This window comes from Medicago sativa, chromosome 8 (genome assembly GCF_051527215.1).
Source record: "Medicago sativa cultivar Bolivia chromosome 8, Bolivia_mono, whole genome shotgun sequence".
Classification (NCBI taxonomy): Eukaryota; Viridiplantae; Streptophyta; class Magnoliopsida; order Fabales; family Fabaceae; genus Medicago; species Medicago sativa.
The window spans coordinates 60,426,176-60,449,275 of NC_140756.1; the positions used below are offsets into that span (position 1 = coordinate 60,426,176).

At 32.2% G+C, this 23,100-nt stretch overlaps 2 protein-coding genes across 3 annotated transcripts; both read right to left on the minus strand.

Moving 5' to 3' along the window:
• Nucleotides 1-6,708: 6,708 nt before the first annotated feature.
• On the minus strand, nucleotides 6,709-10,441 carry LOC146900126 (ubiquitin carboxyl-terminal hydrolase 21-like). Its single transcript, XM_085735422.1, has 7 exons — nucleotides 9,694-10,441; nucleotides 9,388-9,502; nucleotides 9,156-9,266; nucleotides 8,920-9,062; nucleotides 7,984-8,313; nucleotides 7,597-7,719; nucleotides 6,709-7,271 (listed from the first exon to the last, which is right to left on the minus strand). Exons 1-7 carry the CDS (start codon nucleotides 10,312-10,314, stop codon nucleotides 7,008-7,010), a joined length of 1,707 nt encoding a protein of 568 aa, XP_085591548.1. The 5' UTR covers nucleotides 10,315-10,441; the 3' UTR covers nucleotides 6,709-7,007.
• Nucleotides 10,442-15,417: 4,976 nt separating this feature from the next.
• On the minus strand, nucleotides 15,418-22,181 carry LOC146900127 (putative ADP-ribosylation factor GTPase-activating protein AGD9). 2 transcript variants are annotated; one of them, XM_085735424.1, is made up of 7 exons: nucleotides 21,905-22,181; nucleotides 21,630-21,748; nucleotides 19,375-19,819; nucleotides 18,659-18,928; nucleotides 17,221-17,337; nucleotides 15,923-16,021; nucleotides 15,418-15,798 (listed from the first exon to the last, which is right to left on the minus strand). In XM_085735424.1, exons 1-7 carry the CDS (start codon nucleotides 21,971-21,973, stop codon nucleotides 15,691-15,693), a joined length of 1,227 nt encoding a protein of 408 aa, XP_085591550.1. In that variant the 5' UTR covers nucleotides 21,974-22,181; the 3' UTR covers nucleotides 15,418-15,690. The 2 variants fall into 2 exon arrangements, with proteins under 2 accessions (XP_085591550.1, XP_085591549.1); XM_085735423.1 differs by having other exon boundaries at nucleotides 17,221-17,343.
• Between the last annotated feature and the right edge of the window lie 919 nt (nucleotides 22,182-23,100).

A 23,100-nucleotide genomic window follows, 5' to 3' on the forward strand; every position in this document is an offset into this window, starting at 1 on the left:
AAGAGATAAACAATTCTCGATAAATCAATACAACTATTTGGAGTTTTTTTAACTAAAGTCTTTTATCTATATAGAGATTTTGTAACTGAATTTAGCTAAAATTGTGGCAGCAATTTGAACAGTCAAGTACTCTTGTAGATAAGATAAACAAATATATATATAATAACCAACGAAAGTGGAGAAAACAGACTAATTGGATATGAATGGAGGAAAGATAAAAAACTTGGTTGAATTTTCAATCTTATCACAACCAACATGGGTTAAAATTATGAAAAGTGACATACATGAATCTAAAAAATTAATTACCATTACTTTATATAATTATCGGGTACTTAAAAAAATCACAATATAAACGCTACTAATGTGTAATATATTTTAATCGGACCTTCGCACACAATTTTTTCGATTCACACAACAATAATTCAAATTCTAATGACTGTGTTTAATATATCTTCCAACCTTCTAACTTCCTTCTAACTTCACACTATTATTCCAACAAATTTTAATTAAAATAAATTTAAAATTCTCTTTTGGAATACACAACATATCATGTCGTGCCATTAAGCATTTTTGTTATGGATATATATTTTATTTGAAGGATTGTTAGGGATATATTAATGCACATGAATATTTGAACGGGGTTTGTAAAAAAGGAAAAAGAAGAAAAAAAATCAAGGAGAATATAAATTTAGGGACAAATGTATATTAATTATGAGGTCCTCAATGTGGGACAACACAGCACAAAATGCACATTTGCACTATTTCATAGCCTAGTTCCGTTCCTACAAATACCCGTCTGATGAATCTTGAAACCTCAGTCCAGTTGTGCAAGATTCAAACAATTTTTCATATGGCAACTTCGAAAGTTCTAAGCATTGCTCTCTTTGTGCTGTTGGGTTTAAGCATGTGTTCTGCTACTAGAAAACTCTACGACAATCGTGATTATGAGGATGTGGGTGGAGGAAATGGAGGACCGACTAGTGGTGTCGATCGTGATCAAGATGGCTATAAACCGGTAGGTGCACACCTTCCAGTTTATTTCCCAGGTTTGGGTGATGGAGTCATAGGATCTGGAGGACTGCCTGGAGGACTTCCTGGTGCACCAGGTGATGAAGGTTCCTATGTTCCCCAGGGTTCACCCGGCTATCAACCCCAAAATAGTGACCTTCCAGTTCAACCCGCGGTCGGTGATGAAGGAGGCTTTATTCCCTAGGTACCTGATGGTCATCACTAAGCCTATAGTGATGTCTTCATAAATAATATGTAGCTATCCTCCTAATAACCATATATATTCTGTAGAATATATCAACAAGAATAAGATAATGTTGTAAGGATTCTTATAAACTTTAATTAATAGTAATATATTATTATTTACAATGTTGAGTTCATGCAAATTGATGCACTATCATGAAAAACTATCTTCTTATGTCCACCGAATGATTATATTTCCTTCCATTTTTGTAATTATTTTTTGTAGTGTTACTTTCATTTTTGTAATTAACAATATTATAAGTGGAAAAATGAAAACAAAAGAAGGTGCAAGCTAATTGATCAAAAATAAACCGCAGAAATTGTTGGCTTTTTGAATTCGGGATTGAGAACACTTGCTCTAGAAAAATGTTAATTTTAAGCTAAGATTTAAAAAAAATGGTGATTTATCATAATTGATGAAACAAGAATATTCACATTTTTTGTTAAAAAAAATGTGTGTATTTCACTATGCAACAATGATATTTTAACATCCCAAATATTCATACACATTCAACACATCTTTTCTTGCAATCTATTTTTCTATCACATATCATGTTTTATATTGATACAAAAGTGTTTTGGCACTTACACCTTCGTCCTCCCTATTTGGTGAAAGAGCATACCAGAAGAAGGCGTGTAGATCACTAATATCAAGACGTAAAGTTCACATCACCAACTCTTGTGATTCATCCAAATGTTCATAAAGAAACAGCTATGTTACAGAGTATTATTGCTTTGCTTTTCAAAAATAATTTTGAAGATGAATGAATAATTAATGATTTTGCAGTAAAAATTTTAAGGAAAGTCTTTTTTTTTCTAGTTTGCACGTGGCCTCAAAAATATCAAGAACTTATGTAATGAAGAATGGAAGGGTTAGTGTGAGGGTTCTACATTTTCGTAAGGAGAGTTGAAAAGGGCTAAACTGCTTCAAAAGAAAACGAGTTTTATTCATTTCAACCGTGTTTAACACACTAACTTTTAAGATTGTTCAAAAAAAAAGACACACTAACTTTTATATTTAGTCAAAAAAGAAACTAACTTTTTAATTTCAGGGTTAAGTATATTTTTGGTCCCTATAAATGCATAAAATTTTTCGTTTTAGACCCTCTAAAAAATTTATTCGATTTTTAGTTCACCAAAATTTTCCATCTCCACTTTTAGTCCTTTCTTTTAAGTAAAATCATATGTAGAATTCTTATTTTTTAATAAAATTTTGCGGATAATTTTATAATATAATAAAAATCTCTCCCAAAAAAAATAACAAAACATGAATTTTTATATTTTTCCCGGTTAAAAAATTATATTTAATTCAATGTTAACAAATTCTAATTTTATTTGGGAGAGACTTTTACAATATTTTACACATTTCTCCACAATGACATTAGAAAATACAAAGGCTACACAAGAGTTGACTAAAAAGTTTGGACAAAAAATGGTGCTTGAAAATTTTATAGAGACGTCGAATGAAAATTTTAGAGGGACTAAAACAAAAAATTGGTATATTTATAAAGATCAAAAACATATTTAACCCAAAATTTTAAAATTGTTTTAAAAGTACAGTATGTACAATTAATTTATAAAAAAAAATTTAAAAAAACGTATGTATACATTAATACCACCTAAAAAACTAGACCCTATGTGGTGCGACGCCTTTCACGGCCGTACCACCGTAGCTTGGTCGGTGGTGGCGCGTTCGTATCCGTTACATTATCGTCACTGTCGGCTCTTGACCGGTTTTATGTTGTTTTCTTAACAGCTCCACCTCCATATTCAGTGGCAGTTGTTTGTCTATAAGCTTGCCCAGCCTCTTTGATTTTGGGTTCGCTATGGTTTCCTCTAAATCGTGTCGGATTAATGATGATCCGTTAACGATATGTTATGTTCTATGTTTAGATTTTCCGGTTGATATCTGCAGTTTTCAAGGCGTTTAGATTGCCACCATCTCACCCACCACGGGTTCTATTGATGTTTGGACTCGTTCTTGCCTCAAAGTTCTTTGTTCGTCTGTATTTGGATGTCTTAGATCTTGGTTTGTTGTGTTGTTCAGCTTGAAAGCGTTGGTATGCTTGCTATGATTTTCTCGCATGGGTTGTTGGTCCTTGGATCTGATCCATGTTGGCAGTCGGTTCAGAAATGGATGTTACTTTGTTGAAGATCGTAGTAAACGGTTGGTGTTTGTGGTTTCGCTAATTACCGTGTTGGCGATCGAATCCATTCCCCACTGTCAATTGTATGTGGTTTCGTAGATTGAAATGAGACTGTGTGGACTCGAAAGAGTCGTTAATGCTTGTTGTTGTTGTTGAAGGGAGTTGATACGTGGTCCGATTTTGTGTTGACGGTCGTTTCATTCGCCAAATTATAGACCTATTTGGTTCTCATAAATGTAATGATGTTCGATTAGGGTTGGATCTATTGTGTGTTGTTCTTAATGTATTACCTGTTAGGGTTGATTTGTATGGATTGACTGAGTCAGGTTTTATGTCCTCCTAATTTTTATGTATTTTTTTTCTTTTTTTTTAATAATATATATGAGCAATTGACAAAAGATTAGAGTATGGCTCCAATTTAGTTGACCACTATTCTTTTTAATGCCACTATGCTCTTGCCTTATGAAAATAAAAAAAATAAAAAAAACTAATCCCTATAAATATCATATATTATCTTTGAAAAAATTCTAAACTCTTTAATACCTCTTAAGAAGCTCTATGAAAATACACTACCAAAAAAAGAAGCTCTATGAAAATGGATAGATATATAGATAGACTCTGACGTTTTGTGCTTTAGTAGGCCTAACATATACGTTTCATTCATGTTATACTAAGTTTTTTTTAATGTTATTACTTATTACCTAATAAACATTTAATATCTCCAACTTTTCTTCGACGAGATCAATTTCTCAAACTTAACGGCTCATTATTTTTTTTAAATGGGATCTATGAATAACTATATATCATTTTATTTTAATAAATTTATTTATTTTAATAGAGTTAAATATGTTTTTAGTCCCTATAAAATTGGAACCTTTTAAGTTTAGTCTTTACTTAATTTTAATAGTTCTTTATTCCCTAAAAAAAAATTATGCGCTCAGTATTAGTCCATCCCCAATTCAAATTTGTTTAATTAATGCTTATACTCTAGAGTTTTTGAACAATTTTTTGCAGACGTGTTAAGAGCATTACTAAAAGTTACTCTGCAAAAAATTGTCGCAAAATTTGATTTCTATGTCCAAATTTTGTTAATTTTATCTTTAACTTTTGTCGTTTTAAAAAATTCATATTTAATTTGTTTTATGTTAAAAAATTCTAAATTTTAGTGAATGAATCTTTCATAGTGTTCTAAACTTGTCTCAAAAAAATCGTTCAAAAATTTTAGAGTTTAATGATAATTAAACAAACTTTGTTGTAACTGGGACTAAAATTAGAAGTAATTTTTTTTTGTAGGGACTGAAAACCTATTAAAATTAAGTAAGACTAAACTTATAAGTTCCCAACTTTATAGGGACAAAAAATGTATACCATTGTAATCTATCAAAAAGTGGAGAGAGACTGAGTTAATCTATTGGAAATTAATGTTTTGTAATAAACATTTACCATTTATAGAATTCTTAACACGTGCCCTAAGAAAACAAGTTAATATGACCCTTTATTTATAGGAAAATGTTAACGAGTGCCCCGGGGCACTTGTTAAGGAAGCTAAAAGAAGAAAGTGAAAGTCAAAAAAGACACTTTTTAATTTTTTAATGCATTGATTACACAGCTTTCAAGACAAATATTACTCACAAGACCCTTATTTATAAGTAGAAGAATGAAAACAAAAGAAGGGTGCAAGCTAATTGATCAAAACTAAACCGTGGAAATTCTTGGCTTTTTTAATTCGGGGTTGAGAACACTTGCTCCAGAAGAATGTTCATTTTAAGCTAAGATTTTAAAAAGATGGTGATCTATCATAATTGATGAAACAAGAATATTCACATTTCTTTTATAATAAAAATGCTTGTATTTCACGATGCAACAATATTTGGACACCCCAGATATTCATACACATTTAATACTTATTTTCTCTCAATCTATTACGTATACCACGTCACTTTTTATTATCTTCATCTCTCAATGTCTACATCACTTTTTCGATATGAATTTAATAGTTGCTATTTTTTTATGATAATTTGAATTGTTGCTATTGAACATAGATAAAATGAGAGAAAAAAATAATCATAGTTGCTATTTTTTATGATAATTTGAATTGTTGCTATTGAAAGTAAATAAAATGAGAGAAAAAAATTGTACTTTTTTTTTCATTATTTTTTCAAGAACTCAATAATTTTTATCTTTCAAAAAAATAACTCAATAATTTTTATGTCAATTTATATTTGACCATTAAATTTTTTATCGAAGGCTTCATATGCCAAAGATAACCATAATGCTGCTAATCAAAAAGCTAGCACTCAATGAGTTTCACACGAACAATAATCAATTGGTAACAGTTAGTTTTTTAGAGAAATCAGTAACAATTAGTTTTTTTTGGAGACCAACATTTTTTTAGGGGTGTAGAAATCCAACCAGGTGCGAATTTATTATAAAAGTTAAAATATAAAGTTTATGCTAAAGTATGTTATTGGCTCTTTATCTTTTCTCCGATATCTTCATTTTGATCCTTTAACTTCTAAAAGATTCATTGAAAAAATGCTTGAAAGGAGCAACTTAAGGTGGCGATGGAAACTCCACTGGATTATATAGAACTAGATGCAGGGGAAATTTCACAATTACAAAAAAAAAAAAAAGGGAAACTTTACATGTAAGCAAACTAAGCATCAATCCAATTGTGCAGAAAAGGGATAATTGATGTTGGATTCATGATAGAGTAACCTTTGTACCTCTGAACTTGTGGTGTAATCTACTAGTTTGCATGCAAAGAGGCTAACACTATTTGTTGCATTGAGTTTGAATAAGAAAAGAATCACAAGGAGTAAGATACTAAAGCAAAAATAGTCAAAGTATAAATCAAGAAATAGTGAAACCCTCCCTAACACTTTCTTTTAATACACACTATTATTTGTAGGTTCAACTAATCTCGTTAGCAAAACACTTTTTTTTAAACACTTACCACAAAAAAATGTTGTAAAGATAATATATTGCTATCTCTTTTCTTATCTAAACTTCTTCTAGCAGTAAAAATTTTTAGTGTTCCTAAATGAAAAAACAGCTTTAACTATTTGGAACAAAATTAAAACCTTTACTGCAATTGTTAAAAGAGGTCTGCAATTGTGAATTGTGGTTTCGACTGCAGCATCACGATTTCAAGTTATCTGCAACACAACTTTAATCAAGAATGTATTTAGTGAACGCTTTTGGATCCACGATGGATTTTTATGAAATTGCATTGCAATAGCACGGCTGCGCAGAAGCCTAACATTGTAGCTTTGTAATATTCACGTTCAACATACATCAGAACGCAAGATTTGATGTGTCAACTCAGATCCAAATATACCATTAACCATAGAATTTTTCAATATCAAAGATTTTTACGAAAAAACACTGAAAATTTAACCATTGACCTTAACTACATTCCTCGGAGTATTTACCTCTATGACTTTCATTAGTCTGTATGAGAATCATATTCATCTATAGAAACAATTTTCTGTAACAAGTAAAAGGAGATAATATTGAACAAATTTTACATGATGGGGAACCTTAAAACTAACCAAATTCTCTCACCCCATTAACGGAACTTCTGCTGAACATGACACTAGCTCTTGATCAAGGTGAAACATCTTGCATTCCGGAATCACATTCTTCATCCATATCACTCACACAGTTATCATAATTTGCATCGGTTGAGTCATTATCATCCTTTTCTCCATTATTATCACAATCAAAACCATATTTGTTGTGTAAATATTTTGATTTTGGAGCTGTCTCTTCATTTTCCACAATACTAGAGAACCAGGGTGTACCTTGTTGGGCATAAAACAGAATGTATGCCTTATGATTCAGAACTTCTTCTTCAGAAACACTAGAAACCTGAAAAGAAATTAATTATCAGACAAATAATGATTCACATTTCAACAAATTATTAACAACAAAATTGCAAAACATTCTTTAAAAAAGCACAATCTATGTTCTATCTGCAAATAGTAATTTAAAGTAGCAAATTACTAGTAAATGCTTAAATTATGTGCGCAATTTAAAATTTTGCAAAATCCACAGGCATTAATTAAACAATGCATGAGCATATATATGACTCAATACTAATTATACTATCACTTTTTATTTTCAAACAGAACCTATGTAAATAGGTAAAAAGGGTTAAGCTAGCCTAAAGAAAGAATTTTCCACTATATTTTACCTTATCATCATCCATCAAATACCATTTGTCTGGAGCAGAACGCACAAAGCAAAAATAGTGCCCTGAATTAGGTGAAGGTCCCCTATGCTCGACAACAGCATATAGCTCATACTTCAAAAGTACCTGTTATATGAGTACAAAAAATATGGAACTCAGAGAAATTGGGACAATTATTTAAATTGCAGTTCACAAATGCAACTGTGGCAGAACATTAAGGATTTTAAGATCTCTCCAATAGCATTAAAATCGTAATTTCTAAAACATCGAGCTTAATTTTCCACATTTTATTGCAATTTAAATGTCTTTAGTTTAACCACAATCGAACCACAATTTAAAGCCAAAAACTTGAAAAAATGTATTGAAGTGTAAAAGGAATTCCAAACTTACATTGTCACTGCTACTACCAGATGTATAAGGCTTCAGGTCCAGTTCCTTAGAGAAATCAACATATTTGTCAATTTTTTTAACAGAGTCTCCATCTTTTAGAAACCTTTTCAAATGAAATGCTGCAACTGAAGGAGCTGTATCAAGCAGAAGCTGTTTTTCCATAGTTACTTCTTGGTTGCAGCCACTACAAGTAAACTTCCCATCCATCTTTTCTACCATGGTGAAAGATTCCAGAGCCTGCTGAATGGTACTCACATGTTCTATCTCTAAACTCATGTCGATCGATGGCTCAAATTTATCAGAAGAGTGACCACAGCAGCAACATCGAAGCTGAATAATAACAAACATCAATACAAGATAAAATTAAAATCATCGGAGAATAATGAAAGCACAAAGAAGCATGGTTATAAATTGCTATCCTCCACCGCACAATATTCTGGATTTTGAAGTCTCCGCAATGATATATCACAACTACAATTTCAACTGCATCGGACACATTTTCCTGCATTTCACCTCAATGTAAAGGTTTGCAGTGTGGCCACAACAAAAACCGCATCCCCAATTTAAAACTATGCAAAGAAGTGTGATTTTAAATTAAGTTAGCAACTACACTTGGTGATGTGACACCATCAAACCAAGGTTTTTCGACCACCACAATTAACACAATTACAATTGTGGCACCAAGGTATTTCAACCGCCACGATTACAATTGTGGCAGAATCAGCCAATTTTTTTCTAAATCATAGTTGCAACTGCAGAGATACCAAAAAGCCTAATGATGTAACTTAAATTGTAGCTCTATACATTATTTTAAAACACTGTGCAATGTAAATGCTGACCATAACTTAAAATCTTATAAATGACAGAAAGTTGATTAATTATCCAATAATAAACTACAAGAATAAAAAATAATTGAATTAATGTGATCATACATACTTTGCTAACAAGAAGACCCCCAAATATTTGATCAATTAGATTTTCTTCTCCAACTGGGAAGCCTCTTTGCAGTTTATTCAAAGCACATTGCATAAACTCATGTGCATCCTCCTGATTACCTCTTACAAAACCAGCTGAAAAATCTGTTACCATATATGTCATGGATCACAATTCACAACACATTCAAATAATAAATAGATAAACTTTCCCAATTAACAACAATAAAAAAAGGATACAGTTCAAATTTTTAACAAGCTCTCTAGGAACAATTGGAAATCTAGAACGTTCTAAAGCATCGTCAAGGTGATCCCGGAAAGCACAGATAACACAGAAACCTTTCACATCACCTGAAAATCAAATCCAACCATTTCCATACATCAAAATCTTAATAATCATTTATTTTCAAAATTAAAGAAAAACACAAAAGAATGCCAAGAAATTCAACACTGAATAAATATAAATCCTTACATGAAGATGCATGAGTGCAATAACGAAGACCAAGAAACATTTGCACTGTATGTGTAAAACACTGAAGAATTGCACTCATAAAACATGTGTTTCCCATATTCGTAATTCCAGCTCCCTGCAAAACGATCGAGTGGGATACCGAATTTTCAAAATAAAAAATAATACTAATAATTCAGCTATTCATGCATGCACCAAGAAATTCATTCAATTTCAGAAATTATCAAAATTCACGATACATCATAAAAAATAAACAATAATAAATATAATAGTAACAAATTAATGATGATGATGATGATGATAACGCACCACCAATTTCGACGAAGGCGACCTAGGCGACGACGCGGTGGCGAAGAAATTGTTGAAATTATAACCGTAATCAACGGGAGACCAACCGCCATTATCGAATTCGAAAGGTTTACGGCTATTATACGAAGCAAGATTTGTGTGAATCGAGTAACCTTGATAACCAATTTCATCATCAGAAGGATTAGCAAGATCAGCAAGAGCAGAGATTCCAGTTTCTAACTGCTTGTTCCACCAAGAGGTTCCAGAAAACTGATCACCGGAGGAAGTTGTTAAGATCGAAGTCAGTGGCTTCGGTTCTTCAATAGTTAACGATGGAAGATCGTCGACGACACCGAACTCCGCCGTAACTTCCGACGTAGTCAGTGGTTTTGGTGCAAAAGATAACGGCGGGGATTGTAGAATATATCGCGCCGCGATTTCTGCGGCGGTTGGAGGTGGTTTGTTTGCGGTGGTTTGTGGAGGAGAAGATGGAGCATTGTGAGAGGTATTAGGTTCGGGATTAGGATCAGGTTCGGGAATGGGATTGGGATTAGGTTCGGAGTGAACGAGTTTGGGAGAAGAAGGTGAAGAAGGCATAGCTGGTGGAATGAACATTAATGGGAAATCTGAAATTGGTACCATTGGGTTAGTATATATAAGGAAATTAAGATTGGGTTATGAGATTATTAATTTTGATCAATGAGTATTAGAATGAATTATGCAATGTTGTTCATAGTTGTTGAGAATGAGAGTGTGAATGTGTTGATGTAAAGTTTGTTCGAAAAGAGTAAATGGAGGGAAAGCATGAGAGAGGTGAAGAGTTGCTTTGAGTGACTCACTCATCTGATGTGTCATTTTTTTAGCTTTCACTCTTACAAAAAAGTTCTTACATCATCTTCATTAAAGTCAATTAAGTTCTTAATTTTTTTTTTTTAAGGGAATTAAGTTTTTTAGAGTCATGCTGCCTGAGAGGTGCCCTGTCCTGACAAATGTCCATGAGGCACATGCATTGGTTAATGAAGTAAAAAAAAAAAAGTTTTAACTCAAAAATAATACTCCCTCCAGTCATGTTTATAACAGAAATTTGGGTCAACAAAAGTAAATGTATTTGATCCAATTTTTTAACCAAATACATTAACTTTTGTTGACCAAAATTTCTCTTATAAATAGGACCGGATGGAGTACTTGATTTGTCCTATATTAATTGACCTATTTCTCTTATAAATAGGACCGGATGGAGTACTTGATTTGTCCTATATTAATTGACCTTTTTGTAAAAAAATATTGTCCTAAAATAACGGACTCCTTTCACTTTTTAATGTAACATTAATTATTATTTTTTTATTATCACTCTCAATTCAATATATTTCACTTTCCATTTATGATAATAGAATATACACTAATACTTGAAAAGAGCATGTAAAATCATTTTTCTCTCTCCCTCACTTATACATTTTTCTTAATACTTTTTAAACTTTAAAGCATTGACCGAACAATGTAATACTATGTATTTGATTCCATAAGCAGCGTCTCTGAGCTGGGACACCGATTAACATTTTCCCTTAATTTATGAGAATAATTAAATAAGCGTTTTGCTAACTAGTGTGGCATTGTTTACTGATTCCCAGTTAAAAAAATTTATTAAAAAGTACCCCCTCTATTGTCAATTGTAAGCAAATTTAACTTTTTAGCTTCATTCAATTAATGATATATTTAGTATATAATATGAACCACATACATCGTTAATTGAATGAACCTAAAAAGTCAAATTTGCTTATAATTGGCAACAAAGGGAGTATAATACTTCAATTTTCGATGCATGCACAAGTTTCCATCAAAATTTGCTACTCCCTCTAGTCACATTTATAAACAAAAAACAACTTTAACAACTTGTTAGGTTTATTGAATAAGTAATGTATCTCGTTTATAAATATGACCAAATACATTAATTATTCAATGAAACTAAAAAGTTTTTTTTTTTTGTTTATAAATGCAATCGGAGAGAGTATTAAAGTCTTTAAAGAGTGATTTTAGGGCATTCATTAGCATTACCACTTTTGTATTTTATAAGAAGTCACTTTGGGAAAGAAAAAAATTGGTTTTATTTTAAATGTTAACTTGTTACTTAGGGCACATGTTAAGAAACTCAAAAATAGAAATATTTTTTAAAGTTTTGTGCATTCAATTTATTACAAATTCAAAAATTAAATTTAATGTACACATTTTTTTCTATTTTTTTAATATATTTTTCCCATATAATTAATAACAGATAGTTTTGTAAAATCATTCACAATTTCTCTTTTCAATACAAAATTATCCACAATTCTTAATATATGTGAAAATGTCAAAAACTACTTATAATAAAATACACATGGAATAATGGAGTAATATAGTTATTGAAATTTAAATTTATATTATTTAGACATAAATCTATCTATTCTATAGTAATATTATATAATCCCCTAAAAATTATATTATATAAAATAAGGTTTCCGCATAGAGTTATATTGGTTTACATTTTTAGTTACTTTTTATTTATTTATTTATTCATACATTAATATGTTAGTCACTCTCTCAAAAAAAAATGTTAGTCACTTTTTATTTTATTTTTTAAAATATCAATCAAATTTATTTATTTTATTGCACTTTAGCGACAGTCATATTAAATGAAAAGCATATTAAATGTTGACCAAAAATAAGTATATTAATTATTTTTCATAAATATAATATATATGTCAGTTACTTTTTAAATTTGTCAAAAAAATAATTTATTTTTTAAAATATCAATCCAATTTATTTATTTCATTGCACTTTAGCGACAGTCATATTAAATTTAAAGCATATTAAATGTTGACCAAAAAAAAGGTATATTATTCATTCAAAAAAAAAAGTATATTAATTTTTTTTCCATAAGTATAATATTTAATATGCATGTATGAATATCGTTTATTTTTAATTAAAAAAAGTAAACTGAAATTTGAAAGAAATGTTGGTGTGAGCTTTATATCAGTTGATGAGACATTGCATTATATATACAGAGTCGGGGTTCAAATCCCATACACCCCATTTATTAGGCTCTGTCTCCGGTGGGAGACCTGAATAGGTCTCCTACGGTAGGAGACATGGTTGTTTTTTTTTTTTTTAGCAAAATGAATATGAACCATTGGATAAGGGTTAATTAACTTTTGGATCAAAATGCTTCCTATACACCTCCAACGCCCAATTATTTTCTTTTGGGGAATTAGTCACTTTAGTCCTTGAATGGGAGAGGATTCGTCACTTTAGTCCCTGAATGAAGAGAAATTGCAAAACAGTCCCTGCATGGTCAATTTTAGGGACTAAAGTGACTAACGGAGTCTAAATTCAGGGACTAAATTGACTAACGAAGTTTGCATTCATGGACTAAATTGACTAACAAAGTCTACATTCAGGGACTATTTTGCAATTTATCTGCATTCAGGGACTAAAGTGACGAATCCCTTCCGATTCAGGGACTAAATGACTAATTCCCCATTTTCTTTTATTCTAAATTACTCTCTTCTTTTCTCTCTAGCTCCATCTTCCATCTTCCTTCTTTCTTTTCTGCAACAACACATACAACTTTAATGGAGCAAAATCAATCAAATAACCCTTCAATCTATGTTTTAAAGCAAATTTGGGTGGTGCTTGAAGATTCAATTTTAAAGCCAATCTGTGTCGTAAACATAAATTGCAGATTTTAAAAAAAAAAATGGTAGATTTTAATTTTGCTTTAATTTGCTTGCAAACAACATAGGTGACTAACAGTAGTGACAACAAATCTATTGTTGTTTTCTATATTTTGATTTTGTGGGAAATTTACAAACCCAGAAAATAATTGGGTGTTAGAAGAACTAGCTCAAATACTGAGTGTTCGAGGAAAGAGAAGGAAGATGGAGGTACGTGCATTGACCAAGAAGCTTGAGTATTCTTTCCTCCACAAAACTGAATCACATATCATTCATCCATCCACTGTTTCAATTCAACAAGAAGCTAAACTAATCACCACACACTAACTCTATCACAATCACTATTAGTTACATAATTGTTATTATTATTTAAGCATAATAACAGTGATCAACATGTTGCACTGTTTGAATTTCTCAACAAAAAAAATGTTGCACTTCAGCGAATCTAGCAACCGAGAGTTGCTCCTCCGACATAACAGTATTGGAAAGACAAAGGGAAAGAATGAAGTGGCAACAACAACATCACCAAGGTTACTGCTGCGAGTGAGGAAAGAAAAGAGTAATTTAAAATAAAAGAAGGGGGGGAATTAGTCACTTTAGTCCCTGAATGGGGAACGATCCGTCAATTTAGTCCCTGAATGCAGATAATATGCAAAACAGTCCCTGCATGGTCAATTTCAGGGACTAAAGTGACTAACGAAGTCTACATTCAGGGACTAAATTGACTAACGGAGTCTGCATTCAGGGACTAAATTGACTAACAAAGTCTACATTCAGGGACTATTTTGCAATTTATCTTCATTCAGGGACTAAATTGATGAATCGTTCCCCATTCAGGGACTAAAGTGACTAATTCCCCAAAAGAAGGGAATTGGGTGTTGGGGGTGTATAGTAAGCATTTTGATCCAAAAGTTAATTAATCCTTATCCAAAGGTTCATATTCATTTTACTAAAAAAAAAAACAAAACAACCATGTCTCCTACCGTAGGAGACCTATTCAGGTCTCTCACCGGAGACAGAGCCCATTTATTAACATTAAGATGTGAATTTATAACCACTATACTACTTGACAAAAAAATAAATAAATAAGGCACAATAAAATCAATACGTCCAATGTCATTAACTCAAAAAAAAAAAAGTGCAATGTCATGTTTGGAACACCAAACAGATATCACTTATATATTGTTATATAAATTCAGTTACTGCTTGATACCCCCCAATTGCAATAAAAAAAAAACATATAAAAGAGTTTGACTTTTCTTCTTAAAAAAAAAGAAGTTAGATTAAACAGTATTTTTCATGCGAAATCAGTGTTGGAGGTGTTGAGGGTTCCGGAACCTCTTGACAAATGACAATATCATACAGCAAGAGTCCTCATTTGTTGAGTCCATTTGACAGGGATGTTGTGTTTCTGGAAAATAAGAAATACTCATTTTGGGATGGTGAGGTTCTCCCAGTACATGTGTCAGTGAACTATCAGAGAACATGGTCCAAAACTGGCAGGTAACACATCGCAGTGTAGTAAGAAATGGAGCATGCATGATTTTGAGGCATCACTACTTAACAAAAACCATCTGTAGACAGTTACTTGCAATGTAGGTGCGGCCATTTTGCGAGACCAAAGGGCAGTACAGTGTACAACTATGCATCATCGACCAACATTGTGCATTCATTCAAGCATAGATTAATGGTTTCAAGATCTACCAAATGTGCAGGAAGCAGAAGCAAAGGGTGTGTTGCTAGCTATTACTTGGTTTGTCTTGGTGTGGAAAAAACACGAGATCACATATTCTACTTATTCTAATCAAACATCCAATAATGAGTATAGATCCTTTATGTAAGAGCTTATCCCAACTATTTTTTGAAAATTCTATTTACATAAAAGATAAGTTTTTTTTTAGTTGGGATATTTTAAAATACGATGTTTAACCTTTTCTTTACAGTAACAAACCAACTCTTTTTATTCATGATTCTTGATAAGCTCATGAATACATGATAGACTACAACAAAAAAAGATTGTGAACAGAACAAGGGAACATTAAAGATAACATTATTGACCTTGCGACAAACCAGTATTGACCAATTAAAAATGTAAGATGTAAACCAAAACATATTAGCAACCTTAAAACAGTACCTATGATACAAAATCAACAGCACCAGTCTAAATGACAAACTTGAATATTAAAGTGTCTTATTCTTTGTTCATCAAAAAATTGTGTATTGAGCTCTTCTCTTCTATTACATTGAAAACATAAACGGCTAGTATCTGTAGCAAACACCGGAGGTTCTCTTAAATACAGAACATACAATTTTAGAGGATTCGGTCCTGAAGATCTGTCATCAAGGAGGATGCCAAGGAGGTGAGTTTTTTCCCAGTCTCTCCAGCAATGTTCTTAAGGGAAGAGATATCTTGCTGTGCCTGTAATAAGGGAGGGGTGTAGGGTATCAGCATACCACAAAACATCCACACAGAACAAATACAAAGAATCTAATAATGCCTTCGTTGCTCATTAAGTTTGTGTCCAGTATAATATAAGGATTACCTGGAAAGATATTCTATTGATAAGGTCACTAGCAGCAAGATCAACGGAGTTGTCACTCGAGTCACCAAAAAGATCAGCACTGGAGATGGCAGATGAACCCTGGAAATATAAAAGGATAGACCAAGTTAAGTATCAATATTTAACTCCCTCTCTCCCGGGCCCTCTTCGTTTTTCCATTCCTAGTTGCAAAGACATGGGAGAATAAGAACTTCTTCAAAACAAAGACAAAAATACCCAAGAAAGAATAGAGAAGATTACCGGAACATAGCTTACCAATCCCTCAACATATCTATATCTATAATATCTGAAATTCCATGGCTTAATTTGCTTTACACCAAATAGATGCCAAAAATTACTTGATTAAATTTGGAACATAACTTGTCCTTTCTCGCACTCATCCCACTCAACCAACCCTAGCCGATAAATTATAACGAATAGAAGAGACATCTTTTTCAAGAAGGAAAAGCATGTTCAAATGCATTGGGTTAAATTCTGTAAATTGATGCACTACAACCCATTTTGACAGAAGAGAAAACCATACTAAAGCACCAAAAAATGAGTTTCCACTTGTAAACATTGGGTTACAAGATTATACAATTAATTAATATTAAGGCAAAATAATTCGCAGACATTGTGTTCAGAAATAATTTCAGGCCTTCAATTATGTATGATATAAATGGTTTGCCACAATGGTGTTTACTAGTAAAACTGTAATCCCTACAGAGTACAGTCGGACAGAAGAAAAAAAAAACTGTGACCTATAAAACAAGTCTGGAATAACTTATCTTTAGAAAAACACCTGTGAGTACAATATCATTCATATTTTATCTTCATTATGAAATATTCACTTCAAAACAACATAGATCACTAGCCCTTAAATTTCCGTGTAAGTATAGATTATTTTGCCTAATTTCCCCAGAAAATTTTGATGGCGTAAATAGTGATCCTTGATAATGCAAAAATGCTAATTTAAATACTAATATGCATGAATCCCAAATGTAAATAATATTAGTCCTTGTAAGGTCTGGTGCCTGAAGACTAATTTGACTAATATTAGTTCCTTAGGGACTAATAAGGCGGGACTTCTGTATTCAGGATTAGAGTGTTTGACATCAAATTTATCAGGGTTGATTTTGGAAATTTGGTAGGTAGTATAAATTCTGCCAATCAAAAGAGTATGTGACATGAAAGAAGTCATCCAATACAGTGCCACTACAGGGCACTGAACATCTATGATCTACATGTGCATACATACTAACGCTTTGTTACGGTAAGTTACTAAAAGAAAGGACACATACTGAAAACTTTGATAAAGTTGCTTGAGCATCCGCATTGGCCTTGTTCTGGTCTCCAAAAAATTGGGATGAAGAAATAGACTTTGCATTTGAGAACTTCTTTCTTGCTTCATCAGATTCCTGAATCTTATACAGACACAGACAAAGCAAAATGAGATGCATAACTGTGGTAAAAAATAAAAAATATGATTGTGCAGGTTGAATGAATTTATTGAGAAAAACACTCAGATGAATGGCAACATCTAGGTGGGATATAAAAGAATGTTCAAAGATTACATGGGCATAACATATAGGCAAATAACACTAAGATTCGGAACAAAAATACTAATTTGTCCAAAGATAATCAATATCATTCGGCCTATGATTGCAATAATGCCCATCTACTAATAATTAATTTAAAAAAGGTACACCCATGGACCTATAAAGTTTATCTTTGTTCAGATACATGTGTTACTTTATTCCATATCTTTTCTTTGGGATACTATAGCAGTTAGTTGTAATGTAATGGTGGTTATTTTTTCTCTAGAGTTTTCTATCTATGTCTTGTTTAAGTTTGTTTCTATTACTGGCACTTCTCTCAGCAATCTCATTCTCATGGTAATACTATTGTAGTTTTGAATAATACTGAAGGTCCTACTGCAAAACCATCCAAGACCACAATGTTGATATCATAGTAAGCTTAAATAAACAATGGAAATATCAAGCGTTTTGGTTTTAGTCCCTGTAAAAATATTTTTTGGTTTTTGTTCGTGCAAATATATAATTTTTTGCTTTTAGTCTTTTTTATTTTGTTTTAGTCCTTGCAAAATGTATTCATATTGGATTTGGTCCTTGTAATATGTAGAATATTTGATTTTAGTCCCTCAAAATAAGAACTAAAATAAATATTATAGGGACCAATTTTAATATGAATAGATTTTACAGGGACTAAAACAAAACACCAAGGACCAAAACAAAATATTTCATATTTGCAAGACAAACAAAACAAAAACAAAAAATGCATGGACTAAAATCAAATTGCTTATATTCACAGGGACCATTTGCATATTTAAGCCTATAATAGTAGTACACAATCACTGCACTTACAAACACATAGTTTTCAGCCACAAATCTCTGTTTTCAAAATTACACGGAAAGCCCTAGTAAAATAAATCAAGGGATATAATGTTCCATTAAAAATTTGGAAGTGCACAAGGTATGAAAACATGCGATTCTACATACGTATGGATGCAATTTCATCTTTTTTGCAAAATACTTGCAATGCTGGTAATTTCTCCCGAAATTGCAAACACTGTTTTTCTCAAAGGATTGTATTTTGTTAAAAACATTAAACTGGGCGAAAATATCAAATTTGAACTAAATCGTGTATAAAGTACTCTGTAAGCTCACCACGTGCAGAAGTTAATTTATGCAGAGGTAAGAGATGCAGGCATAGGCTTACTTGCACTTTGGAGGAGCTTGGCCCAGATTTCTTTTGAAAGCCACTATCCATTCCGAAGTCCGAAAAGAAGCTTGATGATGACTTTGGTACAGACACGTGACCGGTTACATTAGAACCTCCAGGATTCAACTCAGATGATTGGACATCTTCTGTATACTCAAACCGAGATGTTAGAGGTGGCCCAGAAGGCAAGTTGTTTTTTGTAATTGTCGATGATGAAACTGGAGCAGGTAGTTCTTCAGGCTTCTGCTCATAGAGGGACTCACTTGGCTGCATTGCATTATGATAATAACTGGTTAAAATTTTATATCACCAAATTAAAATAGAGAACATTTTTTTTTTTAACCAAAAAGGAGGAGCAGGAAAGGACTGCTACCTCAAAACATATATATATATATGGAGAAGGAAAACAAACAAAAGGAGGGGGACAAAAACCAAAACCTCCTAACAATTTACAAACCTAAAATTTGGTAATCCTAGCCTATCATGGCCATAGAGGCTGTTTATGAAAGGAGGGATTTCTAACCAAATAGTGATACCTTGAAGACTAAGCCCTATGGAAGCAAGCTTATCAGCGCATAAAATTAAAATAGAGAACGTACGATAATAACCAGTTAAAATTTTATATCACCAAATTAAAATAGAGAACAAGATGCTGATGAACCAAAAGGAACTTTCTGTAAACAATCTTTAATCAAAGATAACTATTTGCATACCTTTCTAGTGAGCTTACGGGCTCCAAGCCCCCCACTCTTACCAGTTTTTTTGGCTCCAATAGGCTTCTTCAAATTATTCGAAACTGCAGTATATGAAGCTCTAGGTGAAGAAGTGCTCTCGGTCTTTTCTGGCTTCTCCACGGTTTTTTCCACAGTTTCAATTGGGGCTTCATTTGTCTTAACATCAGGAAGTCCATTAGCCCCTTGGGCAGACTGAGAAGAAGCAGCAGGTGGTGCAGACAAGGCAGCCTCCTCAGACATACTTTTAGCAACTTCCTTTGAAAGCAGTTGCTTATACAACTCTGCAGCTCTGGATGTATACTTTGCCTCTACTTTACCATCTCCGTTCCATCCATGCTGCCTAAAGAAAACTTGTGCCCTACTGTTTCCTCCAAAGCTCATCATTTTAAGTTGCTCAGGGCTCCACGAGTCTAAGTTCGTAGATCTACATATAAAAAATATATAAGTATAAATCTTCTATGCCTTCTCACTTGTATTCTACTACAGTACAGGACAAATTCATCCCTGTTGATTGTAATGTAATTCATAGAATAACTAAATATAAAACAAAGACACAAAAACAGGGTGAGAGATTCAATTTTTAGTTAGAGAAAACAGAAGCTTGATGAAATAGTTTTTACTTTTGATTCATAAATTAAGCGTATCAACCCTAACAAATTTTACTTGGCATAATGGCATATAGCTCCTGCTCAACTTTTTCCTATGATATACTCTGAAAAACCAAACTAAAATGTTGGTTTGCAGTGGCAATAAGTGAAGTTTTCTCTTACAGAATCAAACTTAATTTTTGCTGGTTCCAAGTTTGCTTCATCTATTTTAAACCAGTTAATCAGTTTCTAAATTCCAAATACTTATCACACATTGCAACTCAAAAAGCACCAGAAAATTACATTACATAATCAATCATTTTCCAATCTAAACACTCTTCTTAACTCAATAAAGAAACTCCCATCTAAACACTCCTCTTAACTCAGTAAAGAATCTCAAGGGAAATAATATAAGGCTACCAGAATCAACAACGATATCTGCATTCCAACCTGCTGCAAAAAGTAAATCATGTCTAACCTTGTGCTCCAAAAACTAACTTAGGGTATAAATATTCGCCAGCATTTATTTATTCATTCTACACAGCTTCTCAAGCATAATATCATTCTACTCTTTCCAAAGTAGAATGAATGATTTCAACTACACAAATACTGAGAGGCAAAACCCCCAATATGATTTCATAGACGTTTCAAGTTTTAACCATTTGATTTGGGAAAATTACTAATCACTCTGTTAAGAAACATGGTAGAACCCATAGAAGTGAGAAAATAATACAAACCTTCAATGAAACTCTATAGTAAAAATGAGAAAGTGTGTAGCATTAAAGGTGTTACATCACTTACATAGCAAGTAAGTGTGTAACTAACTACTAATAAATCACCAACTAATTACTAACTTTTTTTAGTTGTTAATTGTTATGTTAGGGTATGTTTGGATGGAGGGTTTAGGATTAGGAGAGGAAGGCTTACTTTTCTTTTTTAAATTACGGACACTACAAAGTATTTTTTAAATCAACCAAGTGTGATTGAACTATTATATGATCATAAATCATGATGTTCCTTTAAAAAAAATTTAAAATATCAAATATATATCAGAATATAAACTTAGCCCTCCCCTCCAAAACCCTCCAAAAAAAACCTCCCAAATAGACAAAGGGCATGTTTGGATAAACAACTTATTTGCATATTATAGCACAAATGCTTATCATGATAAGCGCTTATGTATAAGCTTGCATAAGCTATTTTTATAGTAAAAGATAACATAACATTAAATTGTTTTCGTACATGCTATAAGTTATTTTTGTGAGCTGCATTGGAGAACTTATGAAAATAAGTAGAAAAAAAAAAAAAACTTATGTCAGTAGATCAGCTCAAATAAGTCAATCCAAACATGCTCATAGTATTTTTCTTTTTCACCAGAGTTTGACCAGGATCATCAAAAACACGTAACCGACCCGGATCATCAAACTTCTTCAACACTTGGCTCAAACCAGTTGAGCTACCCGACCCCCCACTAACTACTTACTTCTTATCTAATTACAACTCCAGCACACACACACATAACCGCAAAACAACACATTACTCAAGAAATTAATCAACAAACAAATTCAAACCTCATCAACATACAAAATCAAATTTCAAAAATGAGTAAACAAATTCATCATTTCACAAGATCAATCAACAAATTACCTCACGAAACTGATGTGAACACCGAGACTTCGATGAACAGCAGAGCAATCAATGCAGAGGAAGATCCCATACGTTACAGACGCCCATGTTGGATTCTTCGCATTGCAATCGAAACAACTCTGAAACAAAAACCATCACAACTTCATAAATCAAACACACAAACACACAGTATCGCAGATCTGAACCCGATCTCAAGAATCATGAAAATTCAAAATTCAAAATTCAAAAATAACTGAAATCAAAGATGAAAATTCAACATTTCAAATAAAACGAACCTTGTTTTCGGATTTGGTTTTGAGTTTTCTGAAAACGGCGTTCTTGTCGGTGAAGCTATCGGAAGCCATTGAAATGCGATTAAGTGAAAAATGAAACGGAAAATGAAATTGAAAATGATTTTTGATTTTTTATATGAATATGATTTGATTTGATTTGATTCGTTAGAATCTATTTAGGGTTTTGAATTTGATTTGAATCTCAGGGGGTGCTTTTGGGGAAGAAGAAGAGCACCTCCTGAGCAATTTGCAGACGAAACGCAAAACTTTATTTCTGTTTTTATTTCACTTGTTTTCTCTTTTAAAATGAGAATAAATAACTTTTAGTGTTCTTTACTCTTTTTTGTTTGGTACAAATATTGTTTTTTACTCTTCAAACATAACAACCATAACTTTAACCACAAAATAGCAAATTATTTAGTTTATGTATATCTTGTAAGAAAATTGGATTTCATTTGCAAGTGTAAAAATTATGATGTAGCATTTTATCTTAGAGGTATGAAAATTATGTATATCGTGTAAGAAAATTGGATTTTATTTTATTTTGGATTACCTAAAAGCTTGTTTTTCTAACTTCTTGAAGTCATGGTCATTTTGTCTCGATTATTCCGTAAACTCATGTTTGGTGAACACAAACGCATATTCAAACAGGCATTTAATTGGATTTGTTCGTAAAATAACGCATATCCAAATAGGCACTTAATTGGATTTGTTTGTACACTAGTTTTATATTGTTAGTGCATAAAAATATTCTTATACTCTTTATGAAAAGAAAAAAAACTTTATACACTTTCAATCATTTATAAATGTTATTGTATGAGTATTTTCCTCTTACCAACCTCCCTCGGGGAAGAGATTCAGAAGATAATAACTCATTTTGGTGGGGGACAAATAGAAGGCAAGGACGAGAATACATTGGCTTAGTTGGAAAAAGCTAACTATGAGAAAGGAATATGGAAGTATGGGTTTTCGACACTTTTTTGGCTTTAATTTAGCTATAATAGGGAAGCAAGGTTGGAAGTTGCACGAACCAGATACTATTGTTACAAGGATTTACAAAGCTAAATATTTTCCAAGAACTGATTTTCTGGGGGCCCATCTAGGCCATAACTAGGGGTGTGCATAATAACCAGTTTAAGGCCCAAACCATAACCATATCCAGATCCACTTTAAAATATCCGGATTTTTTGTAAATAGTT